Raw genomic sequence first — 19,007 nt, 5'->3', positions numbered from 1 at the left:
TCCTATCTGCTGTGAAATTTTTACTTTTCCCCTGGTTGCTTCACCCCCTTATGCAAATCTGTCAGCTTCCTTGGTTTGTTCCCTTCCTTGTTTCTAAGCTGTAGCTCTTCATTTTTGCATTGGACTGAGAGCAGTGGAGGATCACTCCCTGTGCTAGGAAACAGCAACTGTATCACTCTGAGCACCTGAAGGAACATTTCTGGTTCTAATGCCTGGCTTCAGCTTTATCCAGACCCTCATGGAACAGCAGTTGCAAGACTAGTTAGGCTTTGCCTCCTGGCCCTGGAGTTGGAACATAATCTGTCAGCTGAAGAAAATGTGCAGATTGATAGCTGGTGGTGGGAAATGGTGAGGTGATTTATAAATACTGAATATTCAGCAATTCAAACTGGTAACCTCCAATAAATAATTACCTGGTAATGTATAGGAATGGGAAATTTCTAAAAGGTTGTGTCATCCTTTTGATGAATTAGGAAAGTATGAGGTATACATTGTATATAAACACAAAAATGTTCTGGAACACAGACACACTGGAACTTCTCAAGAGAACAGTTGCTAGAAAAACTTACTATGAGCAAACAAGAACATTGTCATCTTAAAAAGAGCTGAATAATTTGCTGAAATTTCCCAAAATATCAACAGTGTTGGTAACTTATCCCAGGACAGATGCTTGGCGTGGAAAATCTGCAATGTTTAAAATGTAATGAGGTTGCAAGAAACTGGAAACGAGACTCATAAAGAGTGGCGGTTTGCAGCATTTCCAACAGGCAAGACAGCTGTATCCAACAGTAGTATCACATTTTTGGTTGCTTTCAGAACTTTCTCACCTGGTACTTCTCTCGGTCCCTTCTCTCAGGACCTTAAACTTCACCATCTCACTGTCAGTGCTGCCAGGGCTACCATTGACCATCAAACCTCTGAACAGTGATTCCATTTGCAAGAGGTCCATCAAAGTAATAGCCACAGCTGACTAATTAATCACCTGTGGCAAAAATTGTCTTCAATCCATTGCAGAAATCATGTGACTGCTAGTTGTCTAAAAAATGCTTCATCTATTTCCCCTTGTGCATCAGATGAGCAGTAGAAGACACTCCAGAGGATGCTGTTCTGATTCTTGTCCATAGCTCACAGCTGGCCCATCACCTGTCACAGGACAGCACCAAACGCAATTGAACTGCTCTTTTGTGTAGGGCACAACCCTTCTTCCTCACCTTTAGAGTTTTCATCAATTCATTGCTTCACTACAGGCGTGTGAGCTATCCTGACGGGTCTCTGTGATTCCAGTGGGGTCATAACTGTGCAGATGTTCATGGATTTCTAGCTTCTGTTTGTTGCCCATGCATATGAATCACTGGAGATGGATACTTGGTTGTTCTGGTTTGAAAGGGAAAGTTTAAGTCCCTCCATGATACTGTCTCCCAAGCACACCATAATTGCACCTCATATTTTCAGTTTTCCTCAGAGTTAGAGCCTCATTTCAAACAGCTGGTAATGGAGGGAGCAAGGTTAAGCAGAGCGAGGTGAGAGGCTGCTGTAGCTGCTCATCCTCACAGGCTCAGTGCAGTAAGTGGAACTCTTTGGACAGTTACAGTAATTTACTTGCTCCTGGCACCAGATGGCAGCAGGGGAGGATTTAATAGGGCTCTTACAAGACCGGTTTCTTCCTATGTTTTTTGGAGTACCCAATGCTAAGTCGATCAGCAACTCTTTTACCAACACTCCCTTTAAGCAGAGGGTTTCTGTGATCTGGAATTTCAGTTTGTTGCCTCACAAAAATTCCATTTGCTCTGACGAAGGGAGCAACAGGATAATTAGAAGACTTTCAAAAAAGAGATGAGAAACAAGTGTCTGCCTGAGTTTGTACAGGAAAAAGAAAAAAAGTCCTCTACCTCCAAGCACAGCTCAGTGATTTCTAAGCACCACATCCCAGCAGATGCATAACCCCCAGTCAGACTTGCTTGTGTTGTATTCTGTTACCCTTGGTATCCTGCCCAAATATTTTGTTCCTTTAAAAACAGTACTCAGCAGGGATGCTATTCATAACCTGTGAGGGTGTGATTCTGACATACTTGCTCAGAGCACACTGTGATTTCACAGGGAGTGGGATACACAGAGTTTGCTTTGGTTTGGTTCTTTGAATATGAGAAAAGAATCATAATGGAGAAAGAAATTAATCTCCGTTGCAGAATCTGTCATAGTAAATCTCTGAAAATATCACACCATAAACAGGGAAAAGCACTTGAGAAGCAGCTTAAACTTCGTAAAACTGGATTTTAATTATGTATCACCATCAACAATTCACATGAGCCATTTGCTTCAAGAGAGTTACTCAAAATTGAGTATAAACAGCCTGATGGTCAATAATAATATATTCCAAAACATATGTAAAAAATAGGGAATGATTTCAAAAGAATAAAGCTCCATAAATATCTTACTGTGAAGAGATTTTGTGAGTAAAGATGCCTGGAAGGGATATTTTTCAGTCATGAAGTTGGTGTGCTGCTTTGTGAATTCCTATTGAATGGTCTGAAAATTCCCAAGGATGTGTAAAAGGAGTGGCTAATTGGGAAGTAATAACGAAAGAGTGGCAGCTGTAGTGAGAAGAGTATATCTGGAATAGGTTTAAAACAGAAATTAATTTAGCCATCACAAAATAAGTCTTGATCAATTCTTTCAAATCTGTAAACATAATGCTGCTGCTCTGATTTCATGGGGACATGGGAGTTCCTTCCTTGTGTCAGAATCTTCTTTTATTTTTTTCATCTCTGTGATAGATAGCAGCAGCTTTAGATTGGAAAGTTCTCTTGTCCAAGGAGTAATTGATAATCCATATAGTCTTCAGGTAAAACTAGAGTCTCTTTGCAGTAAGGTGTATTTTAAAGAAAAAAAAATTAATGACCATCTTAAGAAAAACCTAACTAGAACAGAAGCATAGATAAAACCTGGGCTTCAAAACACCTAGAAACTATGTTTTAGTGAAGGACATGAGTCCCAGCATTCTGGTCTCAGGCACCTGAAACCCTTCTGCTTTTTTTCCTTGGATCATTCTTTTCAAGGTTATTCTTTGCTACAGAATCACTTCCAGCAGTCAAAAAAGATATATGTAAAGTAAATCAGGCTAAGGAAGGGCCCACACACACGAGCAGTTGCTAGCATGTGCCTTAGATGGTTTTGACCTGGGTCAGCTACCACTGCTTCAGTGCTTGGGCATGATTTGGGGGCTCGCCTGGGTCAGAGCTTGTTACTGATTGACAATTGGATGTGATCCTGCTTGTTTGGAAGGAAGCTGTAGGGAAGTTTAGCTGTATTGTCATCGTAGCTGAAAGGAGACTGAATTGTGAAGTGCCAGTTGGCATCAGGTCCTGAGAACAGTCTCTGACCATTTTATTTACTAGTGTAAAAGCTAGGCAAAGATTCTCTGACTTGGTATGGAGCCAGATGAGATGGCAAACAAGGTGCAGAACAGCAAGTCCAGTCTGTTGCTGCCATGTGATTTCCCACGGCTGGGAATTACTTGGCAAGGGACAATCACCAGCAGTGACAAAGCCAATGCAGCTGGCATGCCCAGTTGTCTGTGGAGGTAATGGACAGGGTGGGAACTGTGGATCAGGTGGTAGATGGTAACTGGTTATCAGAGAAAATGGTTTGTGAGCATGAACTCACCATAAGGCAGGCTGTAAAAGATGTATTTCTCTTGCTAGAGACTTTAGGGTATGACTTCCTTGAGATATAAAGGAGCAAGAAAGCATTTTAGATCTCTTTGCTGAAGTAGGCAATCTCACTTCTGACTTCACTAAGGCTGCCAAAACATTATACCACATTAACAAATGGAGGAAAGTCTGGGAAATACAGCATTAGGGGGCTCTTTAATGGTCCCCAGTCACAGAAAAAAGTTTTTATTTTTGTACTTCCCAATTTCAGTATTGCTTTACTCAAGTGGACATTCAAATATCTATATATGTAATTTAGACATAGGGGTACCAACCTGACTGCTCTATTGAAAGAAAAAGTTACAAGGTCACTTAAAAGTGTAAAAATGAGCTCCCTGGTTTAGGTGATTCTTAAATAGTTCTATTATGTTACTTTTCACAGTATCCATAGACAGTATATAATCCACTCTGGTTCTTTTGTTGTTGTTTTGACTAAGGGTTTTGGTTTGGTTTTTTGTTTGATTTGGGGTTTTTTTGTTTGGTTTTGTTTTGTTTGTTTGTTTTTAATAATACACTGTGCTTTTCAAATTCCAGCTCACATTTTATTTTTGCTCATTTTGTCATTTTTGGCAGGTCTCTGGAATTTTTTCTTTTTTTTTTTTTAAGACTTTATGTATGACTTCTTTAGGCCTAAAAGAAAGAGATTGCATGATAGAGAGGACAAATTCGATATCTTTCTACTGGTACAAAAACATGAATGGGAAAATAGATGTAGGCCAGGATTCTCTAGATTTAGAGGAAATCCATATGACTTTGCAAAATTGCCTTCTATCACTTGGAAGGCTTTATAGAGGCAGAACAGAGACATTTTCTAAGTGCTGAACAAGAGGTCTAGATACATATTTTTGTATGGAGTCAATGTATACCAAATGTCATCATATTACTGGAAGTCCCACCAAGGCTTTGATGAATGATAGTTATACATGCTTTCTGTCCCTTATACCACTGTATTTGGTCCTGCTTAAGTGCACCTGTCCCTTCAAAGAAACACCTGAAATAACAGAGTATTTGCAATGTGCTGATACAGGTCAAAGATGAGCAGGTTATAAATTGAAAGGAAAATTGCCATAGTTCTGTTATTGTTCAGTGTATGTGGTCATTGCTGGTTTCAGGGTTATCTTTCTCATAGTATTAAACTGAGCTTTTCAGAAATCCCACATGAAACAGTTTTCTGTCTTTACATTCTCTGGATGTTCTAGTGAACCTACAGTTTAAAAAACCAGCAGAGAACTCTGTAGCCTGGTAGATTTTTCAGTTATTCTGCACATGGAATTTCCCAATTCGTCCTTCAGGTACCTGTGTTCCTGACAGGAATTTGGCAGAGCCTCACAGCTGTAGGTAGTTTGTCCTAGCTTTAGGAGAGTAAATAGGAAGTAGCACCAGGGAGGTACGTGCTATGCTGCATTTTGCCTGAACTCAGCTGTCAGTGTAAGGAAGGGGAACCTTGTCATGTCAGAGTACAGATGGCTGTTCTGAAACATGTCACGGGCCCTCAGGGAGTAACCTTAGTGTGGTTTCCGGTGTAAAAACAGGTGAAACAAATTGACAAGACCTCAAATGGAACATGGACAGCAGAGATATACACAATAAAGTTATCACAGGAGTTTCCAAATTTACTATTCAATAGTAATTGCTCATTATTTTTTTCAGAATGATGGTTCTGAGACTTTAGGTGGCTGGCATAAATCACCCAGTACTTCCAGAATCAGAAAAGCCGAGTGAAGCAAGCATAGCTTCTGTAGTATGTCGCTCCTAAGGAGAGGTGATACTGTTTGTTAACTAGTATCCTCATGGCACACGGTAGGATACAAAAGATGTAGTATTTTACTCTGGCTTTTTGGTAGGGCTTAGTCCTTCTCCTTCAAAGCCATCTTCCCACGTCCTCCTCCCTGCCCTCGCCCTCACTCAACCCCCCCAAAAATCAACCCAACTTAATGTTTTGTTGCCAGTGCTTTATAATGTCACTTGTGTTTGATTGCAGTGCACTTAAAAATGAAAGATTATGCAGTCCAGGTTATCAGCTGGGTTGAAGGTCATGAATCAGATCTAAGGTTCAGCTGGAACACCAATCCACATGTGTATCACCGAAGTCCATGACTGGTGACAGGAGCAACTGTGGTGAGCTAAAGACAGACTCACTGCATGTCACAGAGGACCTGAAGCTTAGGCTGACCTAAAATGGGGTTCCTGGGCCTGTGGGTAGGGTGTCTGGGGAGGCCCCAAATCTATGTTTCTGTGAAATATCTGATAGGATGTAAAGAAGAAGGAATGAAGACTCTTTTCAGTGGCATTCACTGACAGGACAAGAACAAACTTTTTTGTGAAGGTGCTCAAACACTGAACTCACTGCCATCTCTGGAGAAATTGAAGACTGCATAGGACGTGGCCCTCAGAAGCCTGCTTCCATTGTCTCTGCTCTGAGCAGGGGGAACTGGACTAGGTCTTCAGAGGTTGTGAGAGACCGGACTATTGATGATTAATGACTCAAAACATTTGCCCATTTGTGGAGGCACCAGGGCACTTTGCTGAGGCCGGTTGTGGGGGCCGGTCATAACAGAGGTCTCTTTCAGCCTCAAGTGTTTTGATCTGTTCTTGTTAATAACAAGCAGAATCTATTTTCCCATTATACAGTGGAGCATACAAGGGTTAGAAAAGGTCAATTCTGGATAGGGAGAAAGGAAATGGTTTCCAGGTTACTTCTGCTGAACAGGGGAGCTCAGGGTTTGTCCAAGCAGCCTTTTTCTGAGGCAAAACACAGTGAGTGAAGAGGAGATCTGAGGCAGCTACATGCTACCAAGCAGGGCATTTTCCCTGCGGCACTGATATTGCGCAGTGGTTTGTGCCTCTACTTGTGTTCTGTGCCATACTGCTGTACCTGTGTGTGTCTGTGTGCAAAGTACTCAACTCTGCATCAGACACACACCTCACATGCACTACGGGAGCGATGCATGGTGAGCTAAGTGCAACAAGGGAAGTGTTGTACACAGTACAGTGGTGGGGAGCACTGCCCAACAAATGGCTTCTGTGTGTCATTGTTCAAGGCAGCCAGCTGATTCTACATCAACTGGCAGTGTGCTGGTTGTGCTTTACCTCTGAGCTGCCCTGGAAGAATATGACATTCCAGAGAGCAGAATGATGTGTTTGACCCTCTTCTTTTAGACCCCATCCTCTCTTAGACCCTCTCATTTGCACACATTTTTAGCTATTTGCTGTATTGTATGTCACTTGACAGGGAGAATACCCAGTTATAGGGTGTGCTGGGTTCTGGGATAACCTCAGCAGCTCTTCTGAATCATATGGAATCCATGGTAACCAGGAATAAGAGCATCAGGCTTTTGATGTTTTGGGTTTTTTTTCACTTACTTCAGTGTTCGTAACATCAAGAAATGCAAGCTCCTGGCATTTGGGAAGTTCAGATTTTGATAATGTTCCATAGCTAAGAGTTCCAAGCACTACATTTCTTATTTTGAAGTAAAGGGCAATGGGTTGACCTCTTAAATGTGCAGGTGTGCTTTTCTGAAGTGTTTGTTTTTGCTGAGACTTTTTGATATGATTTCCCCTCTTTCCCCCCATTGCTAGTATTAACAGCTGAGTATATCAAGATGTGTAGAATAAAACCTGCAGATATCAACTCTGTTTTGCTTTGCCTGATCCTGGTTGCATGATTGTTTTAATTGGCTTTGGCTAGCTTAGCAATGAATCCAGGTTAGGATAACAGCAAAGCCCTTTGCTTAGGTCACAGATTAGTACTTGCACTTAGAAGGTATTTGCCATGCATCTGTTTCCATCAGTGCTGTCCGTAATGAGAGGATTCTACATCCCTGCAAAGCATGACTGATCATGACATCCAACCGCCCTGATCACCAGCAGTCTTCTGTATTACAGGCTGGTCTCAATTATTTTAAGTTTACAAATGCTAGCAGTTTAAATATTTGATTAAATGATTAATTAGAAGCACCAGTAACAGTCCTCCAGAAAGACTTTTGAACTGAAATATTGCCTTGCTGATACATATGGATACAATCAAAGGTTTCTTTTTCTTGTGATGTGCTTCTAGAAGTATTGTTGCTCAGCTCCCCAATTTTGGTGAAGTTTCATGTGTTCAAAAATTATGAGGACAGAGCTATCTTATATAATAAACCAGTCTGATCTTCTGAATAATGCAGGTCATAAAATACCCCAGCTATTTTATTCAAACTGGTGCCTACTTTTCAGAAAAGGGTACTGGTCCATGCTAAAAATTGACAGCTTAGAACAGCCTCCCACAGCTCTTCCTAAACTGTCCCAGTAACAGTAAAAATTTGCACCTCCCTTCTCATCTGAAAGTTTGCTGAAAGTTAGTTACCAGGCAAGAAACATACTTTCTTTCTGCCTTGCTAAATTCAAGAGTCCAGCATCGATGCTTTGGTGTTTGTTTTTTTTCCTTTTTTAAAATCTTCATGCTTAGGATTGCTCTCATTTAGCCATGTAAAAATTAAGCATTTAACCTACATAAGGAATTTGACCTCCCTCAAAGGAGAAAGGTAGTCACTACTTGGAACTGAATCTTCCCACTTGCCTGAGGCTGGTTTGATTCTGTGGAGAGGCACATGCTTTCTAGTTATTGCACAGTGAACCTCAGTTTTAATACCTACAGCCTATGTTAATAAACCCTTTAGTCACAAAATTACACCTTGATATTATTTCAGCTGATTATTGTCTATGACCCTGCAGGTTTTTTTCAGAGATGTGGCTTTTCAAGAGATCTTCTCTTTCCTCTAGGCAGTGCTCCTATTGTCGTAGCATGGTTTTTACCCCTTGTTCTTACATCTGTATCTTCATATTTAGTCATATTACAACATATATTATTTGATTGCACAAAGGTTTGTATCAATGACCATCCTTTTCAATACTTGGTGTTTCTCCAACCTTTACCCTATCTGCAGTCTTTATCCAATGTTATTTTATGGGTCTTCTTTCCAGTTAGCAAGAAAAAATGTTAATTAGAGTAGGACCTAGAATTGATTCTTGCATAACCCCATTACGGTTGCTGTGGTATTAATTTGCAGGTGATTTGCTGGTTCAGTGGCATTTATAATAAATGCTGAAGAGTCAAATATTTGTTCATGATAGCTAATTAAAAATACATTCCAGTGATCAAATATTTATAATGAGCTGAACACTGTTAAGCTTCTTTTCAGAATGAGATTTTCACATTTCTAGCAAAGGGAACATTTAAATAATAATTTTAAGTCAACTTCTAAGTTAAGGTTTTAAGTCAGCCTAAGAACCACAGCCCCTCCCTCCCCTTGCTGGGAATAAGCATTTCCCATGAGAACATGAGCAAGTTTCAGTTAGGGGGAAGAGTCATTATTTAGGAGGACAGGACATGGGGCTCAAGTCACTGGTCTCACAAGCTTCTTGAAGTTAGTGAAGCAGCTGGACACTCTGCTCTAGCTAGGGCTGCAATATCCTCCCTCCCCTCATCTTCATCTTTGCACTGTTAAAATACCAGGAAAGGTATTGGATGCAGGCTTAGCTAATGTCAGATCAGACTGGTACCAGAGTGAGAAGAGTAGGTGTGGGGATGTCCAAACTGGTAAAACATCTTCCCTCCATTTCAGCTTCTAGCCTCCATGGTCTATTTTTCTGGGGCACCTTCTTTACTTGAGCTGCTCATCAAAAAGTATCTAAATAGTGGCGGGATCACACTGGTATAACTTCAGAGCACTCCATTGAAACTGCTTCGTTTTCATTAACCAAACTTTCCAAGTACCTTTGAAACTTCCCCATATGTTGTATTACAGAAAATATTTTTCAGCCAGTTTACAAAGAGCAAGCTTTACAGAAGAACTTCCCCAAGTAAACACAGGCAAAAGAAGAGATCAAGAGTAACAGAAGATCCTTTCTTATAGTCAGAGGACACAGTAGTGATTGCTGACATGTGATAGCTGAATTTCTTTCCCCTGTTAACAGAAAATCTTCTGCTCACTGCTCAGGCTTCAAGACCAGATGCGGATTTCAGAATTTTTCCTATCTGAGTTCATCTCCAATTTTTGCACCTTTTCAAATGAACCAAAATATCTGATGTTTTGGTGAGATGTTCCCATAATTGGAAGTTGTCAGAAGTGCACAGTCTCAGAGGGTGAGCTTCAAAGCTCCTTTCTCTGCTGTGTCTCTACAGATGCATGTGGATGTGCCTGTGTTTGATGCTGTCCCACCCTGTGAATCCAGGTGAGGGACTCTAAGTGTTTTCTGTGCATCTAATGCAACTCTTTAGTATCAAATGAGCATGAACACAAATAGACACGTGTGATCAGCCCACAGCTTTGCAGAACTGGCTTCTCTATACATTTCCAATGAGCAGTGTAGAGGTGTGCACTATGTGCAGAATCATTCTTACCTTCCTTCTCATTACTTTTCATTTTGACACAAACCTTTTTTGTTGGGATATTGTAACTACACTTTGGTTAATATATGTGCATTTGTGTAACCAAGGCAATGAACCTAATCTGGTTGTTGCCACTTTCCCGTTCTCGTGAAAATCTATTTGGAATGTCTTCTGAGATATCCTTCTAATAAGACTGAAAAACTCTGCATGTGGTACTAGGTGTGAGAAAAAGCGCTTTACATTTGATGAAATCTCATATGTATTTAATTCATAATTGCCGTATGCATGTCCGTGCCTGTGATTATTGCTACTGTTATGTGGTAGTGGTTTTAGCTATGTTGACGTGCTGTCTGTCATGCTGTCAGTCCCAGATAAAGGTTGGAGCAGTACATTGTACTAGGCATTGTGCAAACCTTGACAGAAAGACTGAATCTCTTCTCTCAGAACAGACAAGTAGCTGAGCTGGCAAATAAACACCAACTTAGGAAGCCCTAGGAGAAGTTTAACTATCATCACTATGCAGTAAAATACCTTATTCCTGCACTTGCACTTCAAAATATTCATGGTCTTCTGAGATTTTCTTTTGCATTTCAGGAGTAGGGAGCCAAGTGTGACTGTGATTTCTGCTTCTATAACAAAGCCTAGTTGGATAGCATTAGGGAGCTAAACGTGTCTAGGTCTTCCATGTTTTGAAAGATTCAAATGGTAGAAGACATCTTCCTCATTGGGGAAATTGCTTTCACTATTTCATGGTATCCTGGTGGATGAAGGAGTGTGTAAACACAGAAAGCAAGCTTTCAGTTTGGCCAGCTATTTGACCAGGACATAATGAGAGCTTTGGAAAGGCAGCTTTCATCTTCTGTCACTGTTTTGAATAAGGAAAAGAAGGAAGGAAATGTAGTAGAAGCATAAATATGCTGTTTCATTTATGCACTGCAAAGAATGCTTTTGCCTAGTTACACCATGGAGTTACTATAATATGCTCTAGCAATGTGATTTTGATTCAAATTGCAAAAGGTTGTAAAGTGCAAATGTTGCATATATTTTTCCCTTCTTTTATATTCTTTTTCCTCATTTAATTGGCAAATGAATAATTGCAAAAGATCTGAAAGTGATAACTGAAATAACTCCTAAATAAATGCAAATGAAATAATACAAATATTGGAGGGCAGCTCCTCTTTTCTATTCTACAATATGAAGTCATTAAACTACATGAGAACAATTTTTCTCTCTCTAGTGGAGTAGTAAAGATTGTTTTCATTTTGTATTGCTCCTCAGCAGTGTTTTGAAATATACCAGTTTTAATAGAAAGAGAGTATTGGTACAGCTAATAGGGACATGCTTAGTGTTTGCTTTGTGTACAGGTAGGTTCTGATTTTTGCATCTCAGTTATCCTCTGATTTTTTATTCCTGACTTAATTTTGCAAGCAAGTAGAATACAGAAATACTCAAGACTCCTCCTGCTCTTGAGTGGTGGTGGAAGGAGTAAAGTATTGTACCATTCTATGTATGTGTGCCAATGAGAGACAAAGCCACAGTCTTGAGCTACTTGCTGGCAAATTGCGCTTATAAGAGTTGCAGAATAAGGAAAATATTTTTTTAAAACTGATTTTTTTTTTGTGGGAGAATATACATTTTCAATTTGCCAACATGGATAGTGTCAATTTAGTTTTTACTACATTAGGCCCAGCGGCAAGAAACTAAAAAAACTGTCTTGTGTCTGAATTGATCCAGCTCCATGGTTTACCCAGCCATATTGATTAAAGGGAAAATGCAGAGAGAAGCTTATGGCAAATTTTCATTTGCCTGCTTATAGTCCCTCTGTGCCACACAGAGTCAAGTTTTTGCAGCCCAAAAATTGTTCAATATTCATTGACTTTTCGAGACTGTAAAGACGGTGTTAGGTTTACTCTGATTTTTGAAAGTTCTGCAGATGTGTCACAGCAGTTGGGAGTCAGCTAACTATAGCCAATTACAGCACAATTTTGTGCAGATGAGAAGGTTCCTGGTAGCTGTGGAGCTTCAAGGAGCTGCACACCCTTTGCCCTGTTCTGTGAGGAGGCATAAAGGCTGTTACAGGGCCTCTGTGCATGCATAAATCCCTTGATATGTCAGGAATTCCTCCCATGGCTGCCTACAGTGATGTTTAGGTAACACTCCCAGATCAGACTTGCAATAATCAAACCTAAGAATCTTGAAAAATCTTGGTAGGTTTTGCTTAAGGATTCTTTATTAATTGCTGAGATATTTATTGTAGCTTAGGATAAGGCAGGAAGAACTTGAGTTCATTTTATAGCTTTCCTCCTCAGTGGAGTGTGATGCAATTATCTCTCTATTGTGTTATTCTCAGACTAGATTTCAGGTCTCTTTCCACCTGAGAAGCACTGGGCATGACAGGTGATGTTAGGAGTGCACATTTGGCTTGCAATTTAGGGCTGGCAAGAGAATGATTATGCCATCTTGAGAAGTGCTTAGCATCTCCAGCAAGACATTGGATAAACTCCAGTGAAGGTCACTGGAGAACTGATGGTGCTGAGCACCACAACAGAATTGCCCTTTGCGTGTGATCTGGTTTGCATCTAATACAAACATTATTTGCAGGCTTATCTAGGCTGTGGACACTTCTGAATAGGATTTTTTAAATTATGCGGAAAAAAAATTATCTGAGCCCACAAACTGTCCTTCACAACAAACTCTCAAAACCAATTCTAGCATATGAGGGGAAGATTTTTTGCTACAGTTGAGAAAACAGCAGAGATGGCTTTTAGTGACAAGCAATGTGCTGACAATTTTAGTAGTGTCCAGTCTCAGGGTTAGAATGAAGATTTGCATGCAAGAATTTGAGTTGCTATTTTTTGGTTCTGCCATATGTTAGTTTGAACATTTTTTTCCTTTTTCCATTTTGCTGTGATGAATTTCGTCACTTATTTCATTAGCAGCAATAAATTTTTTCATGTTGAAAATTGAACTGGAAGAGTGCAGTGGTACAAGGCTTGAGAGAAAGGATAAAAAGCGTAGCCACTGTAAATTGTGAAATGCACACCTGGAAGAAATGCTCAAAAATTAAGTATTTATAGCAAAAATTTAATATTTATAGCAGAATATACTTCTTGATATGTGTCATTCTTTGGTGATATTGCCTCAGCATCCTGACATGATGTTGTGGGACACTGTGACTGTGAAGATACTGTCTGTCAGCTGAGAGGTGTGGGGTCTTAACCTCTAGTGATCAGAAATTGTCTCATGGTGTTTTTCATATGAAAAGAGATCATACTAATTCCAGCTGGGCCTAATCTACTTACCCAAATCATCCTGCTAATTGAATTGTGCGTGTTCTTCATTGCTTTCTGCTATAAATTTTTTGCTAAATGCTGAGATTTTGTTGGTGAATAATACAAGCTCTGGAGGGTTGGTTGCAATTCAAGTAGAGTAGAATAGAAAGTAGTGCCTAATCATTACATAGCCACAGCTACTGTTGTAATTATAATGTTGCTATCCTGACTACTAAAAGGAACACCCAAAAAAAATCGAGTAAGAAAGGAGAAAAACAGGGTTTTTTGTTTCACATCAAACGTAGAAAAGTACTTTTTCTTATATCTCTTATCTTCTGAAAAGTACAAGAGGTTTCAGCTCAGCATTCCAGAACTTCATTATTTCTGGAGGATGCTGAGCTCAGCAGGGTGAACAAAAGGCATTTAGGTGATAAGAAGAAATATAGTTTAACTATAGCTATTATTAAATAAATAAGTTTATTTATTTATTTAATATTATTATTATCAGTGGGTGATATTTGCATGAATATGGGGCAAGGAAAAGTTTGTAGTGCAAACTGATTTGAAAAGAGTTTTTTCAAAATGGTGATGCATAGTGGTATAATTAATGGTAATACAGAGGAGGAACCTACTCCGTTGAAAGTTTAAGGCTTTATAAACTTGCCAATTCTAAAAGAAAAACAAACAAACAACCCTTCCAAAAATAAATGTACCATTTCTACAACAGGGTAACTGGTGGGTGACTCTGGAAAAGAACCATTTTGTTTGTAGACTGGATCCCAAAGTTTTTGGGTTTATACTTAAAGGGAAAACTGAGTTAATTATTTTCATGTCTTTTCTGGATTCCATTAGAAGCCTGTGTTTTACAGCTATCCAGCTATGATCTTTGATTTGTTTTATTGTTTGGTGTACTGAGAGCATTCAATATATCTGAAAGAAACATAAAAATTTGAATTCTGATTCTTGATGTACACTTCATTGAATTTTAGTTCTGATTCTGAATCTGACATAATATTTTTTAATTCTTGCTTAATTCAGTGGTAAATTTAAGCAGAAAACCTCATGAAAAGTCATCTCTTGTGGTTGCTCACATTTACATGTGAGTGTTTCTATGGCATTAACTTTTTCTTTTAAATGAGCAGTCCATGAGTGTAGGAATTTTTAATGGAGTTGATCTGCAGGAGAAAGAGAATTATTCATACCAGCAGGAGAATGGTGCACAGGATTGTTATGTACAGCATACCCACCCTCTGTACTCTGTTTCTTGAGGATTATGAGCTTATTTTAGTTCCCAGTCTGTGGAACTGGATGGCTTTGAGATAGAGCTGGATTCTCCCCCAGCTGGTGCAGGGAAATGTGTGTTTCTCGAAGGATCTTTCTACTAGATAGCACAGTGTCAGAGGGAGATGGTGTTGGTTATATCACTGTCCTGCCTTGGGGCCTACAGTTTACCTGGGGAACATAAAAACTGGGAACAGTTGCAAGTGGGCTGTTATGTATTAACATATTCTCTCATTCACTTACCTCTCTCTGGCTGTTTTCTTGATGATCAGTATTGAGTGTTGCCAGTGGGATGGCGGCGGTTGTTTTCCACTGCTGCTGCTTTTCCACTAACGAAGTTTCTGCAGTCAGCAGCTACAAGATCTTTGCTGGATACACTAGCAGGCTTCATTCCCAGTGCATCCTGCTCTGAAAGCGGGAGTTTCTTTCCTACTCTTGGGCGACAGAGCAGATGAGAGGACACCAAAGAATCCCGCTCATATGGCGGTGCAGACCTGTGTTTGTGTTTTGTGTGTTTCTGTTCTTGAGCTGATATGATTTGTTTCTCACTAGAACTTTGTAGTCCAAGCAGTTTTAAATGGCATTTACTAGAATTATGTTCTGAAAACACAACAAACCTAGGGACTATGTGTGTTTGTCTACAGTGTACTCTTAGGGAGGTGTGACCACAGTACACTGCAAGCTTGAAGCCTGAGGGTGGGACACAGAGAAAGGTGTGCTTGTACATGTACACTGGACTCAGCTGACAGATCTCAGTGGCACTGTTTTGTGTAGCTGTCCTACCACAAAGTCTAAGACTAAGGCTTTTCTAAAGTGCCTTGGCCCCACCAGGGTTAATAACAAATGGGCAAGCTGGATTTCACTGCTTGTCTCAGTTTTCCTGTCTGTAAATTACCACTTAGGATACCTGCTTTCCTACCGCTCTCATCATGTGTTAAACATTCATAATGCACTAGCCTTAAAATGTGTTGAGTAAAAAAGGTAACAGACTGATTAAACTAAAACCTTGTTTGTGTGCCACTGCCGTTTTATTTTTGGGCGATGGCATCTTCCCTCTGTATTTGGTTTCTCAAAAATTCCTTTATAGTTGCATTTGATTTGCTATATTTTAAAATTAATGATATATAAATTATGTATCTCTTTAGTATACATTTAGAAAAATTCAGTGCATGTCCTGTTGTTGTAATTGCAGCAATCACTGAAGAGGAGAGGAAGCAAAGACCTACCAAAATCAGAAAAAAAGTCACAGCAGACACCAACAGAGGTATGTTGCAGTAACTGTAGCTTCGATTCTTATGTGGAGACTTCAGGGAACTATGGAAATGGGGTACATGGTTTACATATTTGCACTTGGCTTGCTTTTTGCTTTACCCTTTGTTTTCCTGTATGCTGTGAAATGGAAGAGCTCTTACCCCAGATCTGCAGTCAGACACCACTAATCTCAAGGACCACCTAAACACACTTGGTGCTGCAACAGAACACAGCAGCTTTCATCTACTCTGTCTTTTAGGCAAAGTAAATGGCAGCACCAGTGAAACAAGATTTATAGGCTCTATGTGTGCTGACTTCAGGATTTTTGAACACTGTAAAGTCTGATAATGCTGCAAGCGTAGAAAATATAAGGGTTTTCACAAGTCCCCCCTTGTACCTGACTCCCCCAGGTATTTCTGGGGACTGTGCAAATTTTAGTCACAAGTAAAATAGTATTTTCCCCTCTTTTTAATTTATTGATCAGTGAAAAAGTATTGCAGGAAAATATCTTAGTATCTAAAGCCATGTACCTGTGGTTGTTAATCTTGTAAGTTAAGGCAACCCACTGGAGGTCTCCTGTTTGACTTTAAGTTTCTTCCAATGCTGCTTTTTTTTCCTAAGGATGACAATGAAGACCTGAAATGCCAGCTACAGTTTGTCAAAGAAGAAGCAGCCTTGATGAGGAAAAAAATGGCTAAAATTGATAAAGAGAAAGACAGATTTGAACATGAGCTGCAGAAATACAGATCATTTTATGGGGATTTGGACAGTCCCTTGCCAAAAGGTGAAGCGGGTGGGCCACCTACCACAAGAGAAGCTGAACTCAAGCTTCGATTGAGGCTTGTGGAGGAGGAAGCTAACATTCTAGGGAGGAAAATAGTGGAACTAGAAGTAGAAAATAGAGGACTGAAAGCAGAGCTTGATGATTTAAGAGGAGATGATTTCTCAGGGACCACTAACCCACTCCTGGGAGAGCAGAGTGAATCCCTGTCAGAATTACGACAGCATTTGCAGCTAGTAGAAGATGAAACAGAATTGCTGAGGAGAAATGTAGCTGATTTAGAAGAACAAAACAAGCGCATAACAGCTGAGCTCAACAAATACAAGTACAAGTCTGGGGCTCATGAGAGCTCTAGGCACCATGACAATGCCAAGACAGAAGCGTTACAGGAGGAGCTAAAAGCTGCACGAATGCAGATCAATGAGCTGAGTGGCAAAGTCATGCAGCTCCAGTATGAGAACAGAGTCTTGATGTCCAACATGCAGCGCTACGACTTGGCCTCTCATCTTGGTATCCGTGGCAGCCCTAGGGACAGTGATGCAGAAAGCGATGCAGGAAAAAAGGAGAGCGACGACGATTCCCGCCCCCCTCACCGCAAAAGGGAAGGTCCCATTGGTGGGGAAAGTGACTCCGAAGAGGTGCGCAACATTCGGTGCCTGACGCCCACAAGGTCTTTTTATCCAACGCCATCGGGGTGGCAGAAAAGCTTCACTGACAGGCAGCAGATGAAGGACATTCGCTCTGAAGCGGAGCGGCTGGGCAAGACAATAGATCGCTTAATTTCTGACACGAGCACCATCATCACAGAGGCGAGGATTTATGTAGCTAATGGGGACCTCTTTGGACTGATGGACGAGGAAGACGATGGCAGCAGAATACGCGAGCACGAGCTTCTGTACCGGATCAATGCGCAGATGAAGGCCTTCAGGAAAGAGCTCCAGGCTTTCATCGACAGACTCGAAGTTCCAAAGTCTTCGGACGATCGAAGTGCAGATGAACCTTTGTCAGTGAGTCAGGTAGACTTTTACTTATTACGGCCTACAGGTAAAAAGGCTCTGCCAAGCAAATTAAACCTCAAATTCGATATATGGCACAAAAAGAAAATTCTTTATCCTAGGCAGTGCACAAAAGTCACTGTTTCTTACATTATTTAAAATCCTCATTTGGCCATATGAAAACATATTCTACCAATAGGGTTGTTTGTGAACAGTGAATAAGTCTGGTGTCCTGGAAATTAAAATTATGCTCTAGGAGGTAGAACACTCCTTTCTGGCTTTGCAATTGCATTTGACAGAGTTGGGCCTTCATTGCCACAAAAGGCAGTGCAAACAGTATTTCTGGCACATATGAATATGATTCATAAATGGACATGATTGTTTTCTTAGTGGTTGGGTTCCTATTAAATGAATAAAAGGAAAATTCTATTAATTTTAAACAGGAGGAAATATTAAATTTCAAAAATCGTAGAGAATGTGGCAAACCACATAAAAAGAAACCATGCAAATCTACTTTATGGAGTCCCAGAGCCACACAGTAATGTGAATATTGTAATTGCTATAACAGATTGCATCTTGTTGAAGGCCTGTTAGTCACTGCTTGCATGCAGCAGTAACAAGCATCTTTGTTGTGGTTTGTTTCCGTGCAGAATTATTTCAGAGAGGTTTTGGGGAGCAAACTCCTTGCTGACTCAAGATCTTTTGCCATGAAAAATGAAAATTACCTACCCTTATCTTATCATGCAATCCTATAGTTGGCGTATCTCGTTATTGCTAATGAAGTTATCCAATGTTTTGTAAGTCTCTTGCTGTGTTAATTTACTGTGTGCTATCTTGCTAGTTTACAGTCGAAGTAGTTGCCAGGTGAAGCTGAAAGCTATTCTTATTCCTATGCTGACTAATTAGTCTTTTGTTTCCTTGTATCAGAAAGTCACAGACGCAGTGAGTTTAAAGCTAATCAATTACTATACATGTATTGCATGAAATCAAACAGAGACGGCATTTAGCATGCACACTTTCTGATCTAGCAGTAGTTCTGAGCTTGTAGAGCTCCCATTAGCTTAAAGGCAGAGTACTGCATGGACTTACACAAATGTAAAACAAACTATTTAGTATTTTCTCTAAACAAATAACAACAAATGAACATTTAACAATTGGACTTTTCAGGGCTTGACCATGCAGAACTCCTACTGAAGTAAATGGGAGATGGGCACTTGGTCCCTCCACAAGCATAGTCTGATTCACTATTTATTTTGTTGAAACTTTGGACTTGCTATTCCATTAATTGACTGTTCTCTTTGTCTTTGTATTTACTTTCCCAGATGTTCCAGCCTATCATTTTACTTA

General features: G+C 40.1%; 1 protein-coding gene across 2 annotated transcripts in view; it reads left to right on the top strand.

Annotated features, from left to right (window-relative positions):
• SOGA3 (SOGA family member 3) overlaps window positions 1-18,976 on the top strand; it is a 31,953-nt gene extending 12,977 nt beyond the window's left edge. The window contains exons 6-8 of one of the 2 annotated variants that reach the window (XM_032101633.1): window positions 15,826-15,897; window positions 16,506-17,681; window positions 18,588-18,976. In XM_032101633.1, coding sequence (XP_031957524.1) covers window positions 15,826-15,897; window positions 16,506-17,681; window positions 18,588-18,644 — 1,305 coding nt within the window. In that variant the 3' untranslated portion in view covers window positions 18,645-18,976. The other variant, XM_032101632.1, reaches the window with a different exon arrangement.
• The last annotated feature ends 31 nt before the right edge of the window (window positions 18,977-19,007 follow it).

This window comes from Corvus moneduloides, chromosome 3 (assembly GCF_009650955.1).
Source record: "Corvus moneduloides isolate bCorMon1 chromosome 3, bCorMon1.pri, whole genome shotgun sequence".
Taxonomy (NCBI): Eukaryota; Metazoa; Chordata; class Aves; order Passeriformes; family Corvidae; genus Corvus; species Corvus moneduloides.
This window is presented reverse-complemented; position numbering and strand designations above follow the sequence as displayed.